An 18,791-nucleotide genomic window follows, 5' to 3' on the forward strand; every position below is an offset into this window, starting at 1 on the left:
CCTGCAGCTGGTATAGTGCACCCTCTGGCCAGACTTTGATGGTCTTTGTCACAGGTCTGCTTTTCCTCCTGAGGGAGATGTATGCAGGGACGAGGAGTAAGGAGAGATGGTCAGACTTGTCCAGGTGGGGGAAGGGTACAGTCTTGTAGGCCTGGATGTTACTATACCATTCAATAGGCATTATCAGTGTACATCTCATCCATACAATGGGCCAGTGGTGACCTCCTCCGCCTTCTAGTAGGCTGTTATCACTCCATTAAATAGTGATATTTAGCACTTAGAAAGGAAAACAAAATGTATTTGAAGGATGGAGCACTTGGTGGAGATGTGAGTCAGCACACCTTCACCCAGGTGATTAGAGTTCAAGTCCTATTTCTTTTACTACTTAACATTTAGATTAGATTAGATTAGATTAGATTAGATTAGATTAGATTAGATTAGATTAGATTAGATTAGATAGAACTTTATTGATCCCTTTGGTAGGGTGCCTCAGGGAAATTGTTGTTGTAGAAACAGCACAACACCGACAGAGACAGTAGCACACATCAGTTAAGAAAAAAAGCAGTAGACAAGGAAACAAAGGAAGCAAACTGTTAAGAAGAACAGCAGTATGATACCCATCCATTAGCTATACATCGCTTAATCCTCACTAGGCTCGTGGGGGGGCTGGAGCCTANTTTTGTACCAAATAGCAGCCATGTGTTCTTATTTCTTGGATGCAGTCTATAGAGGTTAACAGTATACAATGTCCTTTACACTACCTTTTCACAAAGCAGGTTCAATCAAACTCTGAGTCTAATCCTGAACTTTGAGTTCCTCGACTCTGAGATAGGAAACTCTCAGTTTCCGGTTCCAGAACAGCTGATTTGAGTTAGTTTAATTACCTCGGAGTAGTCTCACCTGGAGTTGAGTGCGTGCACCACAACTATAAAAAGCCAGCATCAATGGAGTCACCATGGCAACGGGGAAGCAGACGGCTGCGTTTTTCACCGACTAGACTTAGAAATCTTAATGCGCTCATATGGCAAGTTTGAACGCGTATTTAAAAAGAAGTGCAACAGTGCTGCAGCTGCAACACAGAGGGATACGTCATGGAGAACATTACTGCTTGGGTCAATGCGTAAGTTTAAATGTCGTCCTTTGATCACAATAATATTACAGGAAAACTGCTTGAATGGTAGCCTATAAATTTATTTCATTTAGGTGCAATCTGGTGGGGGAGAAGAGAACTTGGCAGCAGATAAGATGAAATATAAAAACATTGTTCAAGTCTGAGGTTGCAGCACAATGTCATTAACAGAATATAATTTAAAATTAATTTAAGAGATCTCTACATCATTCACCTGCAAGCCTGTGGAACTCCTCTTTGATGGCTCTGACAGGTTTACGTCCAGGGAAAACGACAAAATTATTGCAACCTTACCTTTACTTATAAATGAAGTCCATGCGCCACTCCTTCTAGACAAAAATATCCGTTACTTTGTTGTAAGCTGCTAAATTGCTGTCATTTACTCAGCAGAACAATGTCTGGGATCAGGGCGCCCCCTGCCATGAGGTCGGAGAACTGCCTTCCTCACCAAGAATCTCTTCTCAGCTGCTTTATAATCACTCAGCACACGAAACACGTTACACACATACAGTGTTAACAAAAAAAAACACTGTACATTATTATATACATCAGCTGAACTATGGAAAACCAGTTCATATATTAAATGTGTTTGAACCATTTTATTGGCAACATCCAGACAGCAGCACGCTGTCACTGCATGGCAGCCAGGGCAGTTAGCGAGGGATTGCGCAATCCAAGGTGAGGCTCAGCCACTTCTGCCTCACCGGCTTCTCTTCCAAGTATTTGGATGGGAAACTGCAAAAATTCAGCAATTTTTGAATTTACAAAACCATCAAAATTGGTGAGGCTAAATGAAAAAAAAAACTTTATAGTACTAGTCAATGGATAAATATAACCATTTAAATTATTTTGTCATTAGATATTTTAATAATATTAGATATTACTACTAGTGATGCTGCTTTGATTGTGATGTGGGTGCAGTCTATGGCTCCACATATGTTTGGGAATCCAAACTCATCAGCTNGGACGCAAACCGGCAACCTTCTTGCTGCGAGGCAACAGTGCTACCAACTGCGCCATCTTGCAGACTGACCAGTCATACTTCGTATCATCTAAATGGAATGCAAAATTGTAATTTACATGCTCTGCTTGCTTGATCATATTTTAACTTTGTTATAATAAATTAAATTGTATGTTTTAGTTTCACAATGCATAGGTGAAATAAAGACGAGATTGAGCACCAGTCGAACTCTACCGCTGTGTTATTGATGCCGAGGGCAGCTACAATATATAGAGTTGGTTGGTAAGGACAAAGCTTTTTGGGTCAAAGGGTATTTTTCTCTTTTTTGTGGCAATACTGCAGAAGACCACTGTAAAACAAAATAGCAGCAAGGCTGCAATGAACCCTTTACACTTTTGACATTTTCTTCTAATGCCACCCTCAGTTTAGCCCATAGGCAGTGCCCACTAAGCAGTTAACATACTGCCTACTGCCTTAAGTATGATCTCTGCCACTCTAAATATCTCTCGTCCAGTAGGTGCTGGTCAAGACTGGGGAGGTGGTTGAGATGAAGCCCAGACCAGTACATCTGACTGGTGCAGTCAGGAGGTCACAGTGTTCCTCCCTTCTGTCAGAAGGAGGCAGGGGCCAGGAAGGCCAGGGTGAGGAATTTGGTAGTCCACCGTAATGTTTGTGCTTTAGAGCCGGCTGGAGCATTGTGTGAGGACACAAGGCAACATGAATACAGAGCTCAAGCTGAACGTGTTTGCTGAACAGCTCTGAGGTTAGAATAAGACACTAATGATGCAGCGTTACGGCTTCCACTGTTGCAACAAAGCCAAGGAAGGCATATACAGAGCATATATCACAGAGATGTGAAACAGAACAATTCATTCTCTTTTAAGCAGGTAGAAAAAAACAATCATTATTTGGGGCATAAGCAACAGCTGGTTTTACAATTTTGTCTAGTTTTAAACATTAACTAGACTTCATAGATCCATTCTAGATTCTAGATGCATTCAAGAGGGTGCAATGGTCTAGAGTTATGTTTGAGCCATTTTAAAGGACAATTCATGCATTCCAAGGGTCTGTGCACTTTGAATCTCTACGTGCATCCTAAAATACGAGAGTACGCTAACATAATGCATGTGCGCTGACTGCACATGTGCAAACAAATGGTTGTTTAAACAAAAGCTTGTTATCAGAATAGACTGTCCATGGAGATTTTCAATCATCCACACCTTTACAATTCAAAGAGTTGTAATTAAAGTAGTTGCAGCTGATCTTTGGAGGCATTTTGATTTGTCCATGCTTTGCATAGATGGAGCCAAAATACAGTGGGAAGTTCAAAATTTTCTACAAATCCTGGGCTATGCCAGCCCACTGTGGTGACGAATCATTTATACTTATTTTAGCCACCAGAGGTCAGAGTAACAAACACACACTCTGCTGGCTAAAGCACACATGGAGATTCAATACTTTAAATTAATTATTTCATACACTTTCGGTGACTTTTCATAAAATAAAATAACTGAATACAGGATGCTGAATGCAACTTATATGCAAGTTGATAACCTGTCACTCCCTTAAATCTAACCAACCCACCAACAAATCCGTGGCCTAGTTATAGACTATCAAAGCAGGAGAAATGCAGCAGGCTCATATCATAAAATCTTTTTTTTAAATAAAGTACCCAGTGGTCAGCACACCTCAGGAATAGGCATAGTGTTACATCCTAATCTGTAATCACCTGCTTTGTCCTGTAAAAAAGACAAAGTCACAGCCTTTCAGAAACACCCATGGGAGCCCTTTGTGACTTTCTGTGTTCAATGTGAGGGGCAATGTGACCATCTGCTTAGAAAACCAATGCGTACCCATTGTAGTATGAGCAGAAATGTATGTGTGTCCAATGTTCATGTGCAAAGACCACATCTGTCGTATGGAAACCATGAATGAGCCTTAAGGCCGGAAGGGGTCATTTTAATGGGAAGAAAAAATGTATAGTGGGAGGAACACTATTGTGAGAATTGAAAATCAGTGCTTGATGATTCTTAGAAAGCTCGTTTTGGGGGAAAGTGTATGGTTGTTGTAGTAACCTTGGCTTGGAAACGTGTGTCTAACTGGACCGTCTTGTGAGTTGTCCACAACCCTAACAAAGATACTAATTCATGCTTTGATTTTCTTCTATAGTTATGTAAATGTTACGGTAAATGGTCTGCACTTATATAACGCCTTTTTACCTTAGTGGCACTCAAAGTGCTTTACAATGTGTTTCTCATTCACCCATTTACACACACATTCACACACCAGTGGCAACAGAGCTGCCACGCAAGGTGCTTGTCTGCCATCGGGAGCAACTTCGGATTCAGTGTCTTGCCCAAGGACACTTTGACATGTGGGAGGGGCAAGGGATGGAACTGCCAACCTTGCGATCAGAGGACAACCAACCTGAGCCACAGTCGCCCATATGCGTGTATATGCATATGCATGCAGACAGTTGGCCAAGCAATGGGTCCTGGAAATTTGTAAGACAACTGTAAATCTTTTCGATGCAATTCAAATTCAAATTAAATCTAACATTAGCCTGAATGTCAGACACATCAGAAGTTGATAAGTTTTTATTTGATGTACAGGCAAAAACATCCAGTGAACACATGCAACATGTCTTAAATATATAGTATCATATCATCCCTCAAAACAAAGCGCTGTAGGCACAAGGAGAAGGAAAAAAAACGCAATAAAATCACACCCCGAAAAATGAGGTGATCCTTTAATTTACCACTCCACAACCAAGAGTGAAGTCTATATACACTGTATGCTTACATCTATATACCATAGTAGCATAATAAGCACAACTCCTCTTAACTTTCCCATGCAAAAGTTTCTCATTCTTCAAATAGTTCAATACACTTTCTCTCTCACACACACACACACACACACACACACACACAGGTAATCAGTTCCACAATCGACACATAAGGTATAGGCCATAAGCACACAGCCTGTACAGATATTAATGAATACATCTTATGTCATCTAAATATTCCCAAATATTTCAAAATGCATCAGAAGAAAAGATGCATGGCCACCCCCATCACTTTTCAGAAATGTTCCCTGTTACTGGTCTAAACAGCAACAACTGGTCTGGTAACTGGTAACAACAGTCACTGGTCTCTCTGTTTGACAAACTGTCAGGTCGCCAAAGATCCAAAGTTACAAATAAATAAAATAAGTTTGAGTTAAAGCTCTCTGCCAGCAGTGTGACACAGCAGGAACACTGCAGTGTGTTGTCCTCAGTGCTGGCCTGGTGCTAGAGAGGCAACACACCTTTAGTGTGGACAAACTGACATCATCGTGGCAGGAAGCTTAAAGTGCAAGCGAGCGTATTGCTTTTCCACCCAGCTGACAGACAGGAAGGCAGTGGGTTTAGGGATGGGAGAGTTTTCCCCCTGTGTGGCAGGGCCAGGTCTGAGCATTCAGTCCCTGAAGGTGTGGATGTCGTTGTAAAGGTTGATTGAAGGGCTGGAGGATCCGCTGTCTATACAAAAGCTTGTACTGCAGCTGCAGCGCTGGATCCACATGATGTTGTAGAAGGTGTCTCTGTCGGGGCAGTGGAAGCGGAGGCGCACGGTGCGGGACAGAGAGGGGGAGCAGCAGCGGCCGTCAGTGCAAGTCCCACAGGTGCGAGGGCGATACCGCTGTGCTGTGGAGCATCCAGCAAAGGTGATACTGACAGGCTCCTGAGGGCGGATAGTTCGCTGACACTTCTTCCCCTTCCAGATGACAGAGATAAAAAAAAAAAAATTAGAGCATGAGGCATGATCACACAAGTACACTGCAGTATTCACTTTTTTCCACACTCATTTTTTATGTTTATCTCCAATAATCTTTTACTGTCTGATGGAGATGTTTCCTACCTTGCTAGTTACAGGAAGCTGCAGCTCACAGTGGCGGATCAGACACAGTCTAGTTTCTGTGACCAGTTGACAGTCTGGGTTGTTGTTGGTCACACGACTTGAAATTCCGATCCCACATGCAGCAGAGCACTGGGACCATTCAGTTGTTTGGGGGAAACAGCGGGGCTCGATGAACACCTCAAACATGGGGAAGGACACCATCTCTATAAGAAAGCCAAAGACATAGTCTGCTTATCATAGACTGCTTGTGTGACATTATGTTTTGCCCCAGTGTGTCCACAGCTGCCTCGTGGGTTGTCAGAGTAGCCAGAGCTCTTTTTTGCAGGTTGTTACAGTTCCTGAGTGCATTTTCTTTTTGTACTCATTATGAACTTTTTAGTAGTTCTGCCCTCAGCATACAATAAGTTTGCTGACATTTATGCTGTCTGAGGGTAACAGATCTTTTGTAAAATCTTGATCAAAGGTTGATACATATTTAGGTTAATGGTTTTAATGTATGTTAAAAAATAAAAATAAAAACATTACTGAAGACAAAAAGGTAGAAAATCACTCAAATTAAATGAAATTTTAATTTTAACCAAAATCAAAGCCGACTTTGGCTCCTACACATCAACATGAAAAACCATATTTGATGGTGAGCACCAGTAAAGGCACAGCTGAGATTTTTACCTCTGAATGTGGGCCCTCTGATGGCAGCTGGGTGTCGAGGTTGTGGCTGGGCCTTCAGCAGGGCACTGATGTGGTTTGGATGAGGTTGACTGTCTGGCAGGGAGGTGTGCGTCGGCTCCTCGGCCTCCTCACTGATGTGGTTGTCATCGTCACACACCCAAACCTCGCAGCATCCACCCTCAGGCAAGGCCAGCCGGGGCAATGAGCATCGCCAGTTAGGCAGGGGCACTTGGTTAGGACAGAGAGGCATGCACCCCACCACGCCATTCATGCATGTGCACTGGTACTGGCAGATGGGCTGGAAGTCCTCACCGTGTTGGTACACCCGGCCGTTGAAGGCACAGGGCAATCCGTGGGCCTCCGCTAAACACACAAAACAGGAAACAGAAATGTGAGCAGAGACCTTTGAACTTCATGGAAAGACACAGTACAAAATACAACCAATACATTACAGCTGGAGACACTTAGTGGGAACAGAAATGTATTTTCTAAAAGGGATATGATTTCATGCTGGACCCTATTTCTTCGATAATTCAGATTCACAGTGCCTTTTATCAGACCCACCTTGCCAGGAAAACTCCCACATCTAGTTTGAAAAACTTTTTTGCATTTTCTAAAATGATGCTTGAATACATCATACTTATGAAAGTCCTTCCAGAGCCACAAGAGCGCTTACATAACCCTAAATAACCCCACAACCCTAATCCTAACTGATGAACAGTCTCTCTTGTAAGAAGTGAGTGACAGTAGACCTTTAAAATAAAATACTATCTAACACTTAACACCTTCATTTGTCACATGCAATGTGATAAATGAGGTAAAATGTGTTTTTTCCCCCTACAGTTGAAAACTTAATAGAAGTATATAAACATAGAAGTAAGTTATACACAACACACTAGAAAGCTTTACAGTGCTAAAAAAAAAAAAAGAAAGAAAGAAAGAAAGAAGAAAAAAGAAAAGTGCAACCAGACCAAAAAGTGCAGCCACAAATGTGCATCTAAACATATGTAGGCAATAAAGAAAATCTGATGGGTCAGAACAGTATTGTCAAGGATAAAAGTAAAGAGCATGGGCTGAACACTGCACCCGTCAATAGTGCCAGTGTTCAGTGGTAGTCAGCTTAACATTTTTAGGGATTTTGAAAACTTTAAAGAAATCATGTTGCATTTCACAGAAAAAAAAATGTTACTATTGAATTCTTTTTTTTTTTTTTGGCAATCAGATTTCTTTCCAGGGCATCCTTGGGATGGGAAGTATATGTAATTGATTATCTCGCTGGTTTTCGCTTTACTTCAGTTTTTATTCTAAATACAGAGTTTACCTTCTAGAAGAACAAAGGAAAACATACAAACAACAAGTGTTTTACATTTTTTTCTTATTTATTAATTTTTTCACATTGAATAGTGTGCCCCCTTACCTCGACACAGTCCTCTTTCAGGATCCCCTCTAACCCCCAGGTGGCAGTGCAGCCCCTTGATGTGATCGCAGGGTTCGGTGGCACTGCAGCCTTCATTGAACTGCCGAGCACAAACTTTACAGCAGCCACAGTGATCAGTTACCCAGCTGACGCCTGGCAGACACAGTGGGGGCAAGGGGGCGCAGGAGCACTCAGCCGGACACTCACCCTCTGCCTGAGGGACAAGGGTCACAGTCAGGGTCAGGAGTGTTTTAAACATCTTTAAAAATCTTTTACTTTTTTTTTTAATCTTGTTTTTCTTCAGCATTAGTGAAAGACTAAAGAATATGACAATGTATAGAAATATATACAGAGAATGATTCTAAAAGCAAGTTGTCACAAGGCACAGTAACTCACTATCACTTCAACGCTGCCCAGCACAACCAGGGTGGAAATGATCTGCTGCAAAGTCACAGGGCTTAGCATACTGATCACAGCAGAGGAACAAAACTGGATAAAATCTTCCCAAAGGAACAAAGAAGTGCAGAAGTAAGAGGCTATTCAGGTCCAGAGTGCCAAGTGGAAAAAAAGGTCTTTTTTTTGTCAGCTCCAGCATGGAACAATATCCACAGGTCAGCGTCCATGCACTGAGAGGTACCCCCGTCTGCCCTTGTTTGCTGTCCTACAGCGTCTTCATGTGAGCACAGCTCAGCTCTACTTCATAGAGAGGTTTCCCTGTGCATTTATAGACACACAGGCCCCTGTCCCCTCCCTCCCCCCCGTGACATCATGGACTCTCCTCTCGGGACGGTTGGAGAATGTCCAGGGAGGCGAAGGTGGTGTTGGTGGGTTCCTTGATGTGAAACATTAACAGACATTTGTTCAAGTCATGGTGTAATTATAGGAGAAACGTCAAGGTGTCAGTGCATATATTTCTAAGTCACTGGTTTACATGCTACTAAATCCTGCTTTAACAGTTTCAGAGTGTGACTATAAAAATCTAGGTTAGGGTTTTACATAGGTCAGGTCACACTTGAAAGATCTGCAAGAAAAAAAGAAAACAGTGATAGGACATGTGTAATGGAAAACCTGAGTAGGGAATCCTGGTCCATCACGGCAGGGTCCCTAACAGGGAGAGTGGCGATGTGAAGAAAATCCCTGTAAACAGCTTTCATTTCTGTGGCAGTGTATTGCAGGACTCTGTGCTCAGGACATCCTGTGTTCCCTCTTTCTCTTTCCTAATGGGCTGCATTCCAGGAAATACAGACCTATCCTTAAGTTCCCATGATTGGTAGGAAAAACTCTGCATTCCCATTGTCATCCCAGGGGCACGTCAAAAGTGTTTTGTTGAAGAGCAGGAAAGTCCTCACATTAAGTGTTGGCTTTCATGAAACATGGGAAACATCATTTGGCACATTTGATAAGACTATTGAAGGCTATTTAAAAATGAATAAATAAATAAGAAATAAAAAAAAAAAACAGCAACAACAACTATGCCAATAGCTACAGTGTACAACAAAAGTGAATACATCCCAGTGCAATATTGCCTCAATGTCAGTTTATTCAAAACTGTAAGACCTTACAGTAATGGCATTACCTCTAAGTCGAACAGTGGGGCTTCTATGTAAAATTACAAACTAATTATTTACCATATTAAAAATACAGGTCCCAAAGTAGGAACTCAATGCAACAAAAATCAGTACATTGCCACCATTCAAATCTTTGTTCTTTTCAATACTTTATATGTCTACCTTTATTGTTGGTGACAGACTTAAGTGCCCACAAATGTCTTTTCTACCATTTCTTCACAGCACCTCTTTACTGGACCATTGTTCTATGTTTCTTTTTAAAATATCCCAAAAGAGTTCTATTGGATTCAATTCAGGCAATACACTTGGCCTGGTCATAGAAACTGTTGCATGATTTCAGCAGTGTGCGTAGATTGTTATCATGTTGGAATATTCCTCTTCTGCCAAGCTTCTGCAGATTGGTACTCATCTTGTCAGACAGTGTTTTGGTTTATGCACAGGCTTATGCAGCTTCATATCATCACACTCCCTCTTCTGTGCTTTATTGTCAGGACCATGTATTTACTGCTGTAGTCCTGACCAACTTCACCGAACATCCTATCTGGGTTGAACAAATTTATCTTGGTCTTACCTGATCAAAGCTCTCAATATTCATCAGGCTTTTTTTCATGCTCTTTACCAAAATTGAATCTTTCATTTTTGTACCAAATAGCAGCCATGTGTTCTTATTTCTTGGATGCAGTCTATAGNACAGAAATGTATTTTCTAAAAGGGATATGATTTCATGCTGGACCCTATTTCTTCGATAATTCAGATTCACTGTGCCTTTTATCAGACCCACCTTGCCAGGAAAACTCCCACATCTAGTTTGAAAAACTTTTTTGCATTTTCTAAAATGATGCTTGAATACATCATACTTATGAAAGTCCTTCCAGAGCCACAAGAGCGCTTACATAACCCTAAATAACCCCACAACCCTAATCCTAACTGATGAACAGTCTCTCTTGTAAGAAGTGAGTGACAGTAGACCTTTAAAATAAAATACTATCTAACACTTAACACCTTCATTTGTCACATGCAATGTGATAAATGAGGTAAAATGTGTTTTTTCCCCCTACAGTTGAAAACTTAATAGAAGTATATAAACATAGAAGTAAGTTATACACAACACACTAGAAAGCTTTACAGTGCTAAAAAAAAAAAAAGAAAGAAAGAAAGAAAGAAGAAAAAAGAAAAGTGCAACCAGACCAAAAAGTGCAGCCACAAATGTGCATCTAAACATATGTAGGCAATAAAGAAAATCTGATGGGTCAGAACAGTATTGTCAAGGATAAAAGTAAAGAGCATGGGCTGAACACTGCACCCGTCAATAGTGCCAGTGTTCAGTGGTAGTCAGCTTAACATTTTTAGGGATTTTGAAAACTTTAAAGAAATCATGTTGCATTTCACAGAAAAAAAAATGTTACTATTGAATTCTTTTTTTTTTTTTTGGCAATCAGATTTCTTTCCAGGGCATCCTTGGGATGGGAAGTATATGTAATTGATTATCTCGCTGGTTTTCGCTTTACTTCAGTTTTTATTCTAAATACAGAGTTTACCTTCTAGAAGAACAAAGGAAAACATACAAACAACAAGTGTTTTACATTTTTTTCTTATTTATTAATTTTTTCACATTGAATAGTGTGCCCCCTTACCTCGACACAGTCCTCTTTCAGGATCCCCTCTAACCCCCAGGTGGCAGTGCAGCCCCTTGATGTGATCGCAGGGTTCGGTGGCACTGCAGCCTTCATTGAACTGCCGAGCACAAACTTTACAGCAGCCACAGTGATCAGTTACCCAGCTGACGCCTGGCAGACACAGTGGGGGCAAGGGGGCGCAGGAGCACTCAGCCGGACACTCACCCTCTGCCTGAGGGACAAGGGTCACAGTCAGGGTCAGGAGTGTTTTAAACATCTTTAAAAATCTTTTACTTTTTTTTTTAATCTTGTTTTTCTTCAGCATTAGTGAAAGACTAAAGAATATGACAATGTATAGAAATATATACAGAGAATGATTCTAAAAGCAAGTTGTCACAAGGCACAGTAACTCACTATCACTTCAACGCTGCCCAGCACAACCAGGGTGGAAATGATCTGCTGCAAAGTCACAGGGCTTAGCATACTGATCACAGCAGAGGAACAAAACTGGATAAAATCTTCCCAAAGGAACAAAGAAGTGCAGAAGTAAGAGGCTATTCAGGTCCAGAGTGCCAAGTGGAAAAAAAGGTCTTTTTTTTGTCAGCTCCAGCATGGAACAATATCCACAGGTCAGCGTCCATGCACTGAGAGGTACCCCCGTCTGCCCTTGTTTGCTGTCCTACAGCGTCTTCATGTGAGCACAGCTCAGCTCTACTTCATAGAGAGGTTTCCCTGTGCATTTATAGACACACAGGCCCCTGTCCCCTCCCTCCCCCCCGTGACATCATGGACTCTCCTCTCGGGACGGTTGGAGAATGTCCAGGGAGGCGAAGGTGGTGTTGGTGGGTTCCTTGATGTGAAACATTAACAGACATTTGTTCAAGTCATGGTGTAATTATAGGAGAAACGTCAAGGTGTCAGTGCATATATTTCTAAGTCACTGGTTTACATGCTACTAAATCCTGCTTTAACAGTTTCAGAGTGTGACTATAAAAATCTAGGTTAGGGTTTTACATAGGTCAGGTCACACTTGAAAGATCTGCAAGAAAAAAAGAAAACAGTGATAGGACATGTGTAATGGAAAACCTGAGTAGGGAATCCTGGTCCATCACGGCAGGGTCCCTAACAGGGAGAGTGGCGATGTGAAGAAAATCCCTGTAAACAGCTTTCATTTCTGTGGCAGTGTATTGCAGGACTCTGTGCTCAGGACATCCTGTGTTCCCTCTTTCTCTTTCCTAATGGGCTGCATTCCAGGAAATACAGACCTATCCTTAAGTTCCCATGATTGGTAGGAAAAACTCTGCATTCCCATTGTCATCCCAGGGGCACGTCAAAAGTGTTTTGTTGAAGAGCAGGAAAGTCCTCACATTAAGTGTTGGCTTTCATGAAACATGGGAAACATCATTTGGCACATTTGATAAGACTATTGAAGGCTATTTAAAAATGAATAAATAAATAAGAAATAAAAAAAAAAAACAGCAACAACAACTATGCCAATAGCTACAGTGTACAACAAAAGTGAATACATCCCAGTGCAATATTGCCTCAATGTCAGTTTATTCAAAACTGTAAGACCTTACAGTAATGGCATTACCTCTAAGTCCAACAGTGGGGCTTCTATGTAAAATTACAAACTAATTATTTACTATATTAAAAATACAGGTCCCATAGTAGGAACTCAATGCAACAAAAATCAGTACATTGCCGCCATTCAAATCTTTGTTCTTTTCAATACTTTATATGTCTACCTTTATTGTTGGTGACAGACTTAAGTGCCCACAAATGTCTTTTCTACCATTTCTTCACAGCACCTCTTTACTGGACCATTGTTCTATGTTTCTTTTTAAAATATCCCAAAAGAGTTCTATTGGATTCAATTCAGGCAATACACTTGGCCTGGTCATAGAAACTGTTGCATGATTTCAGCAGTGTGCGTAGATTGTTATCATGTTGGAATATTCCTCTTCTGCCAAGCTTCTGCAGATTGGTACTCATCTTGTCAGACAGTGTTTTGGTTTATGCACAGGCTTATGCAGCTTCATATCATCACACTCCCTCTTCTGTGCTTTATTGTCAGGACCATGTATTTACTGCTGTAGTCCTGACCAACTTCACCGAACATCCTATCTGGGTTGAACAAATTTATCTTGGTCTTACCTGATCAAAGAATATGCTCTCAGTATTCATCAGGCTTTTTTTCATGCTCTTTACCAAAATTGAATCTTTCATTTTTGTACCAAATAGCAGCCATGTGTTCTTATTTCTTGGATGCAGTCTATAGGGGTTAACAGTATACAATGTCCTTCACACTACCTTTTCATAAAGCAGGTTCAACCAAACTCTGAGTCTAACCCTGAACTCTGAGTTGACCTACTATGAGATAGGAAACTCTCAGTTTCCGGTTCCAGAACAGCTGATTTGAGTTAGTTTAATTACCTCAGAGTAGTCTCACCTGGAGTTAAGTGCGTGCACCACAACTATAAAAAGCCAGCATCAATGGAGCCTGAGTTGACGAGTCACCATGGCAACGGGGAAGCAGACGGCTGCGTTTTTCACAGACTAGACTTAGAAATCTTAATGCGCTCATACGGCGAGTTTGAACGCGTTTTCAAAAAGAAGTGCAACACCGCTGCAGCTGCAACACAGAGGGATACGGCATGGAGAACATTACTGCTCGGGTCAACGTGTAAGTTTAAATGTCATCCTTTGATCACAATAATATTACAGGAAAAACTGCTTGAATGGAAACCTATAAATTTATTTAATTTAGGTGCGATCTGGCGGGGGAGAAGAGAACTTGGCAGCAGCTAAGATGAAATATAAAAACACTGTTCAAGTCTCAGGTTGCAGCACAATGTCATTAACAGAATATAATTTAAAATTAATCTAACAGATCTCTACATCATTCACCTGCAGTCCTGTGGAACTCATCCTTGATGGCTCTGACAGGTTTACGTCCAGGGAAAACGACAACGTTATTGCAACCTTACCTTTACTTATAAATGAAGTCCATGCACCGCTTCTTCTAGACAAAAATATGTATTACTTTTTTGTAAGCTGCTAAGTTGTTGTCACTTACTCTGCAGCCGCCGAGTCACAAGAAGAATGTCTGGGATCAGAGCGCCCCCTGCCATGAGGCAGGAGAACTGCCTTCCTCACCGAGAACCTCTTCTCAGCTGTTTATGATCGCTCAGCACACGAAACATGTTACACACATACAGCTGGTAACAAAAAAACACTGTACATTATTATATACATCAGCTGAACTATGGAAAACCAGTTCATGTATTAAATGTTTTTGAACCATTTTATTGGTGACATCCAGAGAGCAGTACACTGTCACTGCAGGCAGCCAGCACAGTTAGTGAGGGATTGCACAATCCAAGGTGAGGCTCAACTCACTTCTGCCTCACCGGTTTCTCTTCCAAGCATTTGGATGGGAAACTGCAAAAATTCAGCGATTTTTGAATTTAAAAAACCATCAAAATTGGTGAGGCTAAATGAAAAAAATAACTTTATAGTACAAGTCAATGGATAAATATAACTATTTAAATTATTTTATCATTAGATATTTTAGTAATATTAGATATTACTACTAGTGATGCTGCTTTGATTGTGATGTGGGTGCAGTCTATGGCTCCACATATGTTTGGGAATCCAAACTCATCAGCTGTTTTAGGTTCCCGAGGGCAATCCTCTTGGAACTGCACGCGGCACTGCGGCCGTTATTGGAGCGCAACACGGCCAGGACCAAGCCTTACCTGCCTATACAGGTACTGACCACACTGGGCTTCCTAGCCACAGGGTCATTTCAGAGGGAGCTGGCTGATCAATCGGGACTGTGCCAGTCGATACTGAGTTGAGTCATGCCAGCTGTGTGGGATGGAACCATCCAAATGTCAGCCAGATATATCAAGCTCCCATACACTGCAGTTGAACAGGACGACATAAAAGTGAAATTTGCAGCGAAGGCTGGTTTTCCTAATGTAATTGGAGCTATCGACTGTACACACATTGCTATAAATGCACCATCACAAGATGAATTTGTTTATGTAAACAAAAAGCATTTTCATTCAATCAATGTACAAATGCATTTATGTAACATTGTTAGGAGGTGGCCTGGATCAACACTCGATTCATTCATTCTGACCAACAGCATTGTTGGGAACAGGCTACAAGCTGGTGCGGGCTGGGTGGCTTCTTGGTGAGCAAATCATTTAACTGTCCTAATATTAATCCCCTGACATGCGTTAAGCATGTGTGGGAATCAGCAGCTGGTTGTTGCGGCGGACCGGAGGATGGGCTGGAGGAACCTCACGGGTCTGTAATATGAGGCTGGGACTGCATCTTAGTCTTCTCCTGCCTTGTTCTGACTCCTGGCAGTGACTGAAAAAGTTAAGTTCCCCCTGTTGGTGATTTTGGTTACTGCGGCTTTAAGGATCAGGCACTTTCAATGTTCATGCATAAGCTAGAAGTGCTCCACCACAGAGAGTTGGTTGTCTGAGTCTTGGAGTGGAACCAACAGTGAGCACAGATGCAAATGATTATTTTAGTTGTTTGTGGCACTGTGATCTGGAAGAGGCAATTGAGATGTTTATTTTATGTCACGAAAACCGTGCTAACTATGCTAATGCTAATCGCGAAGCTAACCATTAGCAAGAAGCTAGTTTGGTTGTTGTGGTTCGGTCCATTGTCAAACCTTGTTAATGTTATATACTATGTTTATGTGTGAACCATATGGCTGTTTACTGTGTTTATACTGTTACTGTGGAAGCACACTGTAAAAGAAGATGTTTGCCTTATTTAATAGTGTGATGTACTTACCTGTTTTATAACCTGGAAAAGAAGAAGGAAAGTGTGACCAGTGTTGTTGCATATATTTAATTTCAAATTGTAGCATTGTGTATATTTCATTGTGTTACAGTTTTACAAAAAAGTACTGAGAAGATTCAGTAAAGCAACTTCATTCAAATCTACTGGGTCTCTCAAGTTTGTTCACTATCTGTCAGCCAGGACAGAACATGCCTCATTGTCTGTTGGAAAATAGTAAGTTGAGTAATTAAACATGAGACAAAGTCTTTGATTTCCTCTTTGATATCCTGGCATGATTACACATGAACCTTTATCTTGTTTGGCTGTGAACAGATTATTATATGACCCGTGTAGTGAATAAATCTGTTCGTTACACTATTTCACTATTGACCTTGGGGTGATCCGAGTGACCTACGTGTGCTCCCACCACCCCTATGAGAGCAGCATCACCCACAATAGCTGCGACTCTGCTCAAACAGGGTGAGTTCATCCTTGTTACTGTTACTGAGAGGGGAATCCCACCTGTTGGCCCTCTTTATACTAATTTGCATATTTAAATTGGGGGCGTGGAGAGGGAGGAGTCTGGTACTCCAACATGTGTTGAGGTTGAGTGAGATGTACAAAGGAAATGTGCTTGGATTCAGGCGTACATTCACTTTCGTTCATCTGGATTTTTTTGTGCATACGTAGTTTTCTGGATTGAAGCGTACTCCAGGTTTCAGTATGAAATCCACGCAAGTCTTTCTACATGAGGCCCCTGGTGTTGATGGCTCATTTTTATGTTTTTGAACAATGTAGTTAAGGAAAGATGATATAATTTTGAATCATTTGACTTTTCTGTGATATTGCACAGTGTTGTACTCACTTCCATTATATACTGCATTTAGGAAGGGAATGTGATAACTCTTCATGCTCCCTGCTTAACTTAGATTTCTCCATTGTTTTGACATTTGTGACAAACATAAAAACCAATTTATGTTGCTGCACATCAGAGAGGTGGGCATTCATTCAGCAGTTGAAACCATACTAGTCACGAGAAGTCAAAAGGCTAAAGGTAATAAAGGTCTGAAATCACTGATTCATGCTAATGAGATTGTAAAGAACAATTACTTTTACCTCAGTAGCAGTAATTTTTCGTTTTGTGGAAGTTAGTCAAGAATATAATACATTTCTGTTCCAGACACCTCTCCACATTTCCTTACATTAAAGATGTCAATTTAAAGACGAAAAAACCTCAATCCCCCACAGCCTACCATGAAAGCCTCTTCAAACCGGTGTGTGTTGTTCAGAACAAACCCGTGGCCCTCCAGTTGAAACGTCCTTAGAGCAGGTGTTTCAGCACCTGACTGAAGCAGTGATGTTACTATATGCAGAAGGGCTACAATAAACCACACGCAGTACACTAGCTTACGCAAGCAACCACCCAGACACCTCAGCCGGCTGGCCAGTAAAACCGCTGGGACGCCTGGGTGAGGTGGGGGATGAGGGGGGAGGTTGGGTCAAGAGCACCTTGTTGGCAGCAGGGGGAGGAGGGCAGCAGTCTGGATTCTTGGCATTCCTGGCCCACAAAGGCAGGATGTGTGCACTGGCCATGCTACATTTGACACTGATGGAGGAGTAGGAGGGGGTGGAGGTTGAGGTGGGAGGTGGAGGGGTTGCCAGTTTGGCACCCTCCTGCCTGGCCATGTGCCAACCATTGTTTGTCAGCCAGGCAAACATTTCCAAAACTCATGGAGGTCAGAAGTCACTGGCTGCTGCTGCCCCCCCTGTTTGTTTTCTCAGCTCGATATCTGACACCAACCACCGCCTGAACACTCCTTCCTCTAAACTCTTTCAACAATTCGTTTTTCATACAAACTTCCAACTTGTTTCCATGAGAACGCTAGTTTCTCACTTCAGTCATGTTCTAATCAAAGACGTGGCTAGACTCCTCAGAGTCATCTCAGTGTGAAACTTCTTTGAAATGTGTCAACAAAAACTTGCAGAACAATTCAGATTCACATTTTTAAAGCAACCAAGAGTGTAAACAGGAAGCGCATGCAGCATGCAGGAAGAGGAGCCGTAACATTTGAGCCAACCATAGACAACTAACAACAGGAACAGGAACCCAAACAGACCCACAGCACAGAGTGGATTACACAGAGTTTATACTGGATTCAAATAAGAGCTTGTGAAAGACAAGGTATGAGTCTGTACAAATTAAATGGAGCTACTAGAAGGCTTAGTGGTTTATATAAGAAACAGCCCCTCCAGTGTTTGAAGTGCACAGACACATGAAAAAATATGTATATTGAATAGAATGTTTTTTGTGTGCATATTTGAACAAGAACACATTTGATTCTCTTTCAAAGTGATATTCTTAAATAAATGAAACATAAAATTGGGTTTTATTGCTATTTTCATAATCTACATAAATAAAAAAAAACAAATCAGTCATATGGAAAAAGTTTGCACAATTATCACATCTTCAAATCCATAAAACCAGAATTCGGTGTTCCTGATTAAATGCCAATGATTAGAACCTTCTTATAGCAAGTGAATTAAAATTTCTGACATCAGTTCTCTGCTGTTGATTAAGTGTGTAATGTCACCATGCCAAGATCTAAAGAGCTCTTTGAGGCCTTCAGAAAAAAAAAGTTTTTGATGCCTGTGATCCTCGCAATCGGCTTAAAAATTTCTAAAATATCTAAAACAAATCATTCCATTGTAACAAAAAACATTTA

General features: G+C 41.3%; 1 protein-coding gene across 4 annotated transcripts; it reads right to left on the minus strand.

Annotated features, from left to right (window-relative positions):
* Positions 1–4,671: 4,671 nt before the first annotated feature.
* Positions 4,672–11,960, minus strand: ccn1l2 (cellular communication network factor 1, like 2). Of its 4 annotated transcripts, none has more exons than XM_008277012.1 (5): positions 11,671–11,960; positions 11,275–11,488; positions 6,656–7,018; positions 5,987–6,189; positions 4,672–5,842 (listed from the first exon to the last, which is right to left on the minus strand). In XM_008277012.1, the coding sequence occupies exons 1-5, from the start codon at positions 11,737–11,739 to the stop codon at positions 5,546–5,548; spliced, it is 1,146 nt and encodes a 381-aa protein (XP_008275234.1). In that variant the 5' UTR covers positions 11,740–11,960; the 3' UTR covers positions 4,672–5,545. The 4 variants fall into 4 exon arrangements, with proteins under 4 accessions (XP_008275234.1, XP_008275233.1, XP_008275232.1 ...); XM_008277011.1 differs by lacking the exons at positions 11,275–11,488; positions 11,671–11,960 and adding exons at positions 8,073–8,286; positions 8,469–8,755; XM_008277010.1 differs by having other exon boundaries at positions 11,275–11,960.
* Between the last annotated feature and the right edge of the window lie 6,831 nt (positions 11,961–18,791).

The sequence above is a fragment of the Stegastes partitus genome, unplaced genomic scaffold (genome assembly GCF_000690725.1).
Source record: "Stegastes partitus isolate 25-593 unplaced genomic scaffold, Stegastes_partitus-1.0.2 Scaffold86, whole genome shotgun sequence".
In the NCBI taxonomy this organism is placed as follows: domain Eukaryota; kingdom Metazoa; phylum Chordata; class Actinopteri; family Pomacentridae; genus Stegastes; species Stegastes partitus.

Coding starts and splice junctions, on each gene's coding strand:
- ccn1l2 (XM_008277010.1), bottom strand. CDS start 11,581: ATGCTGAAGAAAAACAAGATTAAAAAAAAAAGTAAAAGATTTTTAAAG. Junction 6,190..6,655: donor CAGAGGGCCCACATTCAGAG/GTAAAAATCTCA, acceptor GCTTTCTTATAG/AGATGGTGTCCTTCCCCATG. Junction 5,843..5,986: donor AGCTTCCTGTAACTAGCAAG/GTAGGAAACATC, acceptor GTCATCTGGAAG/GGGAAGAAGTGTCAGCGAAC.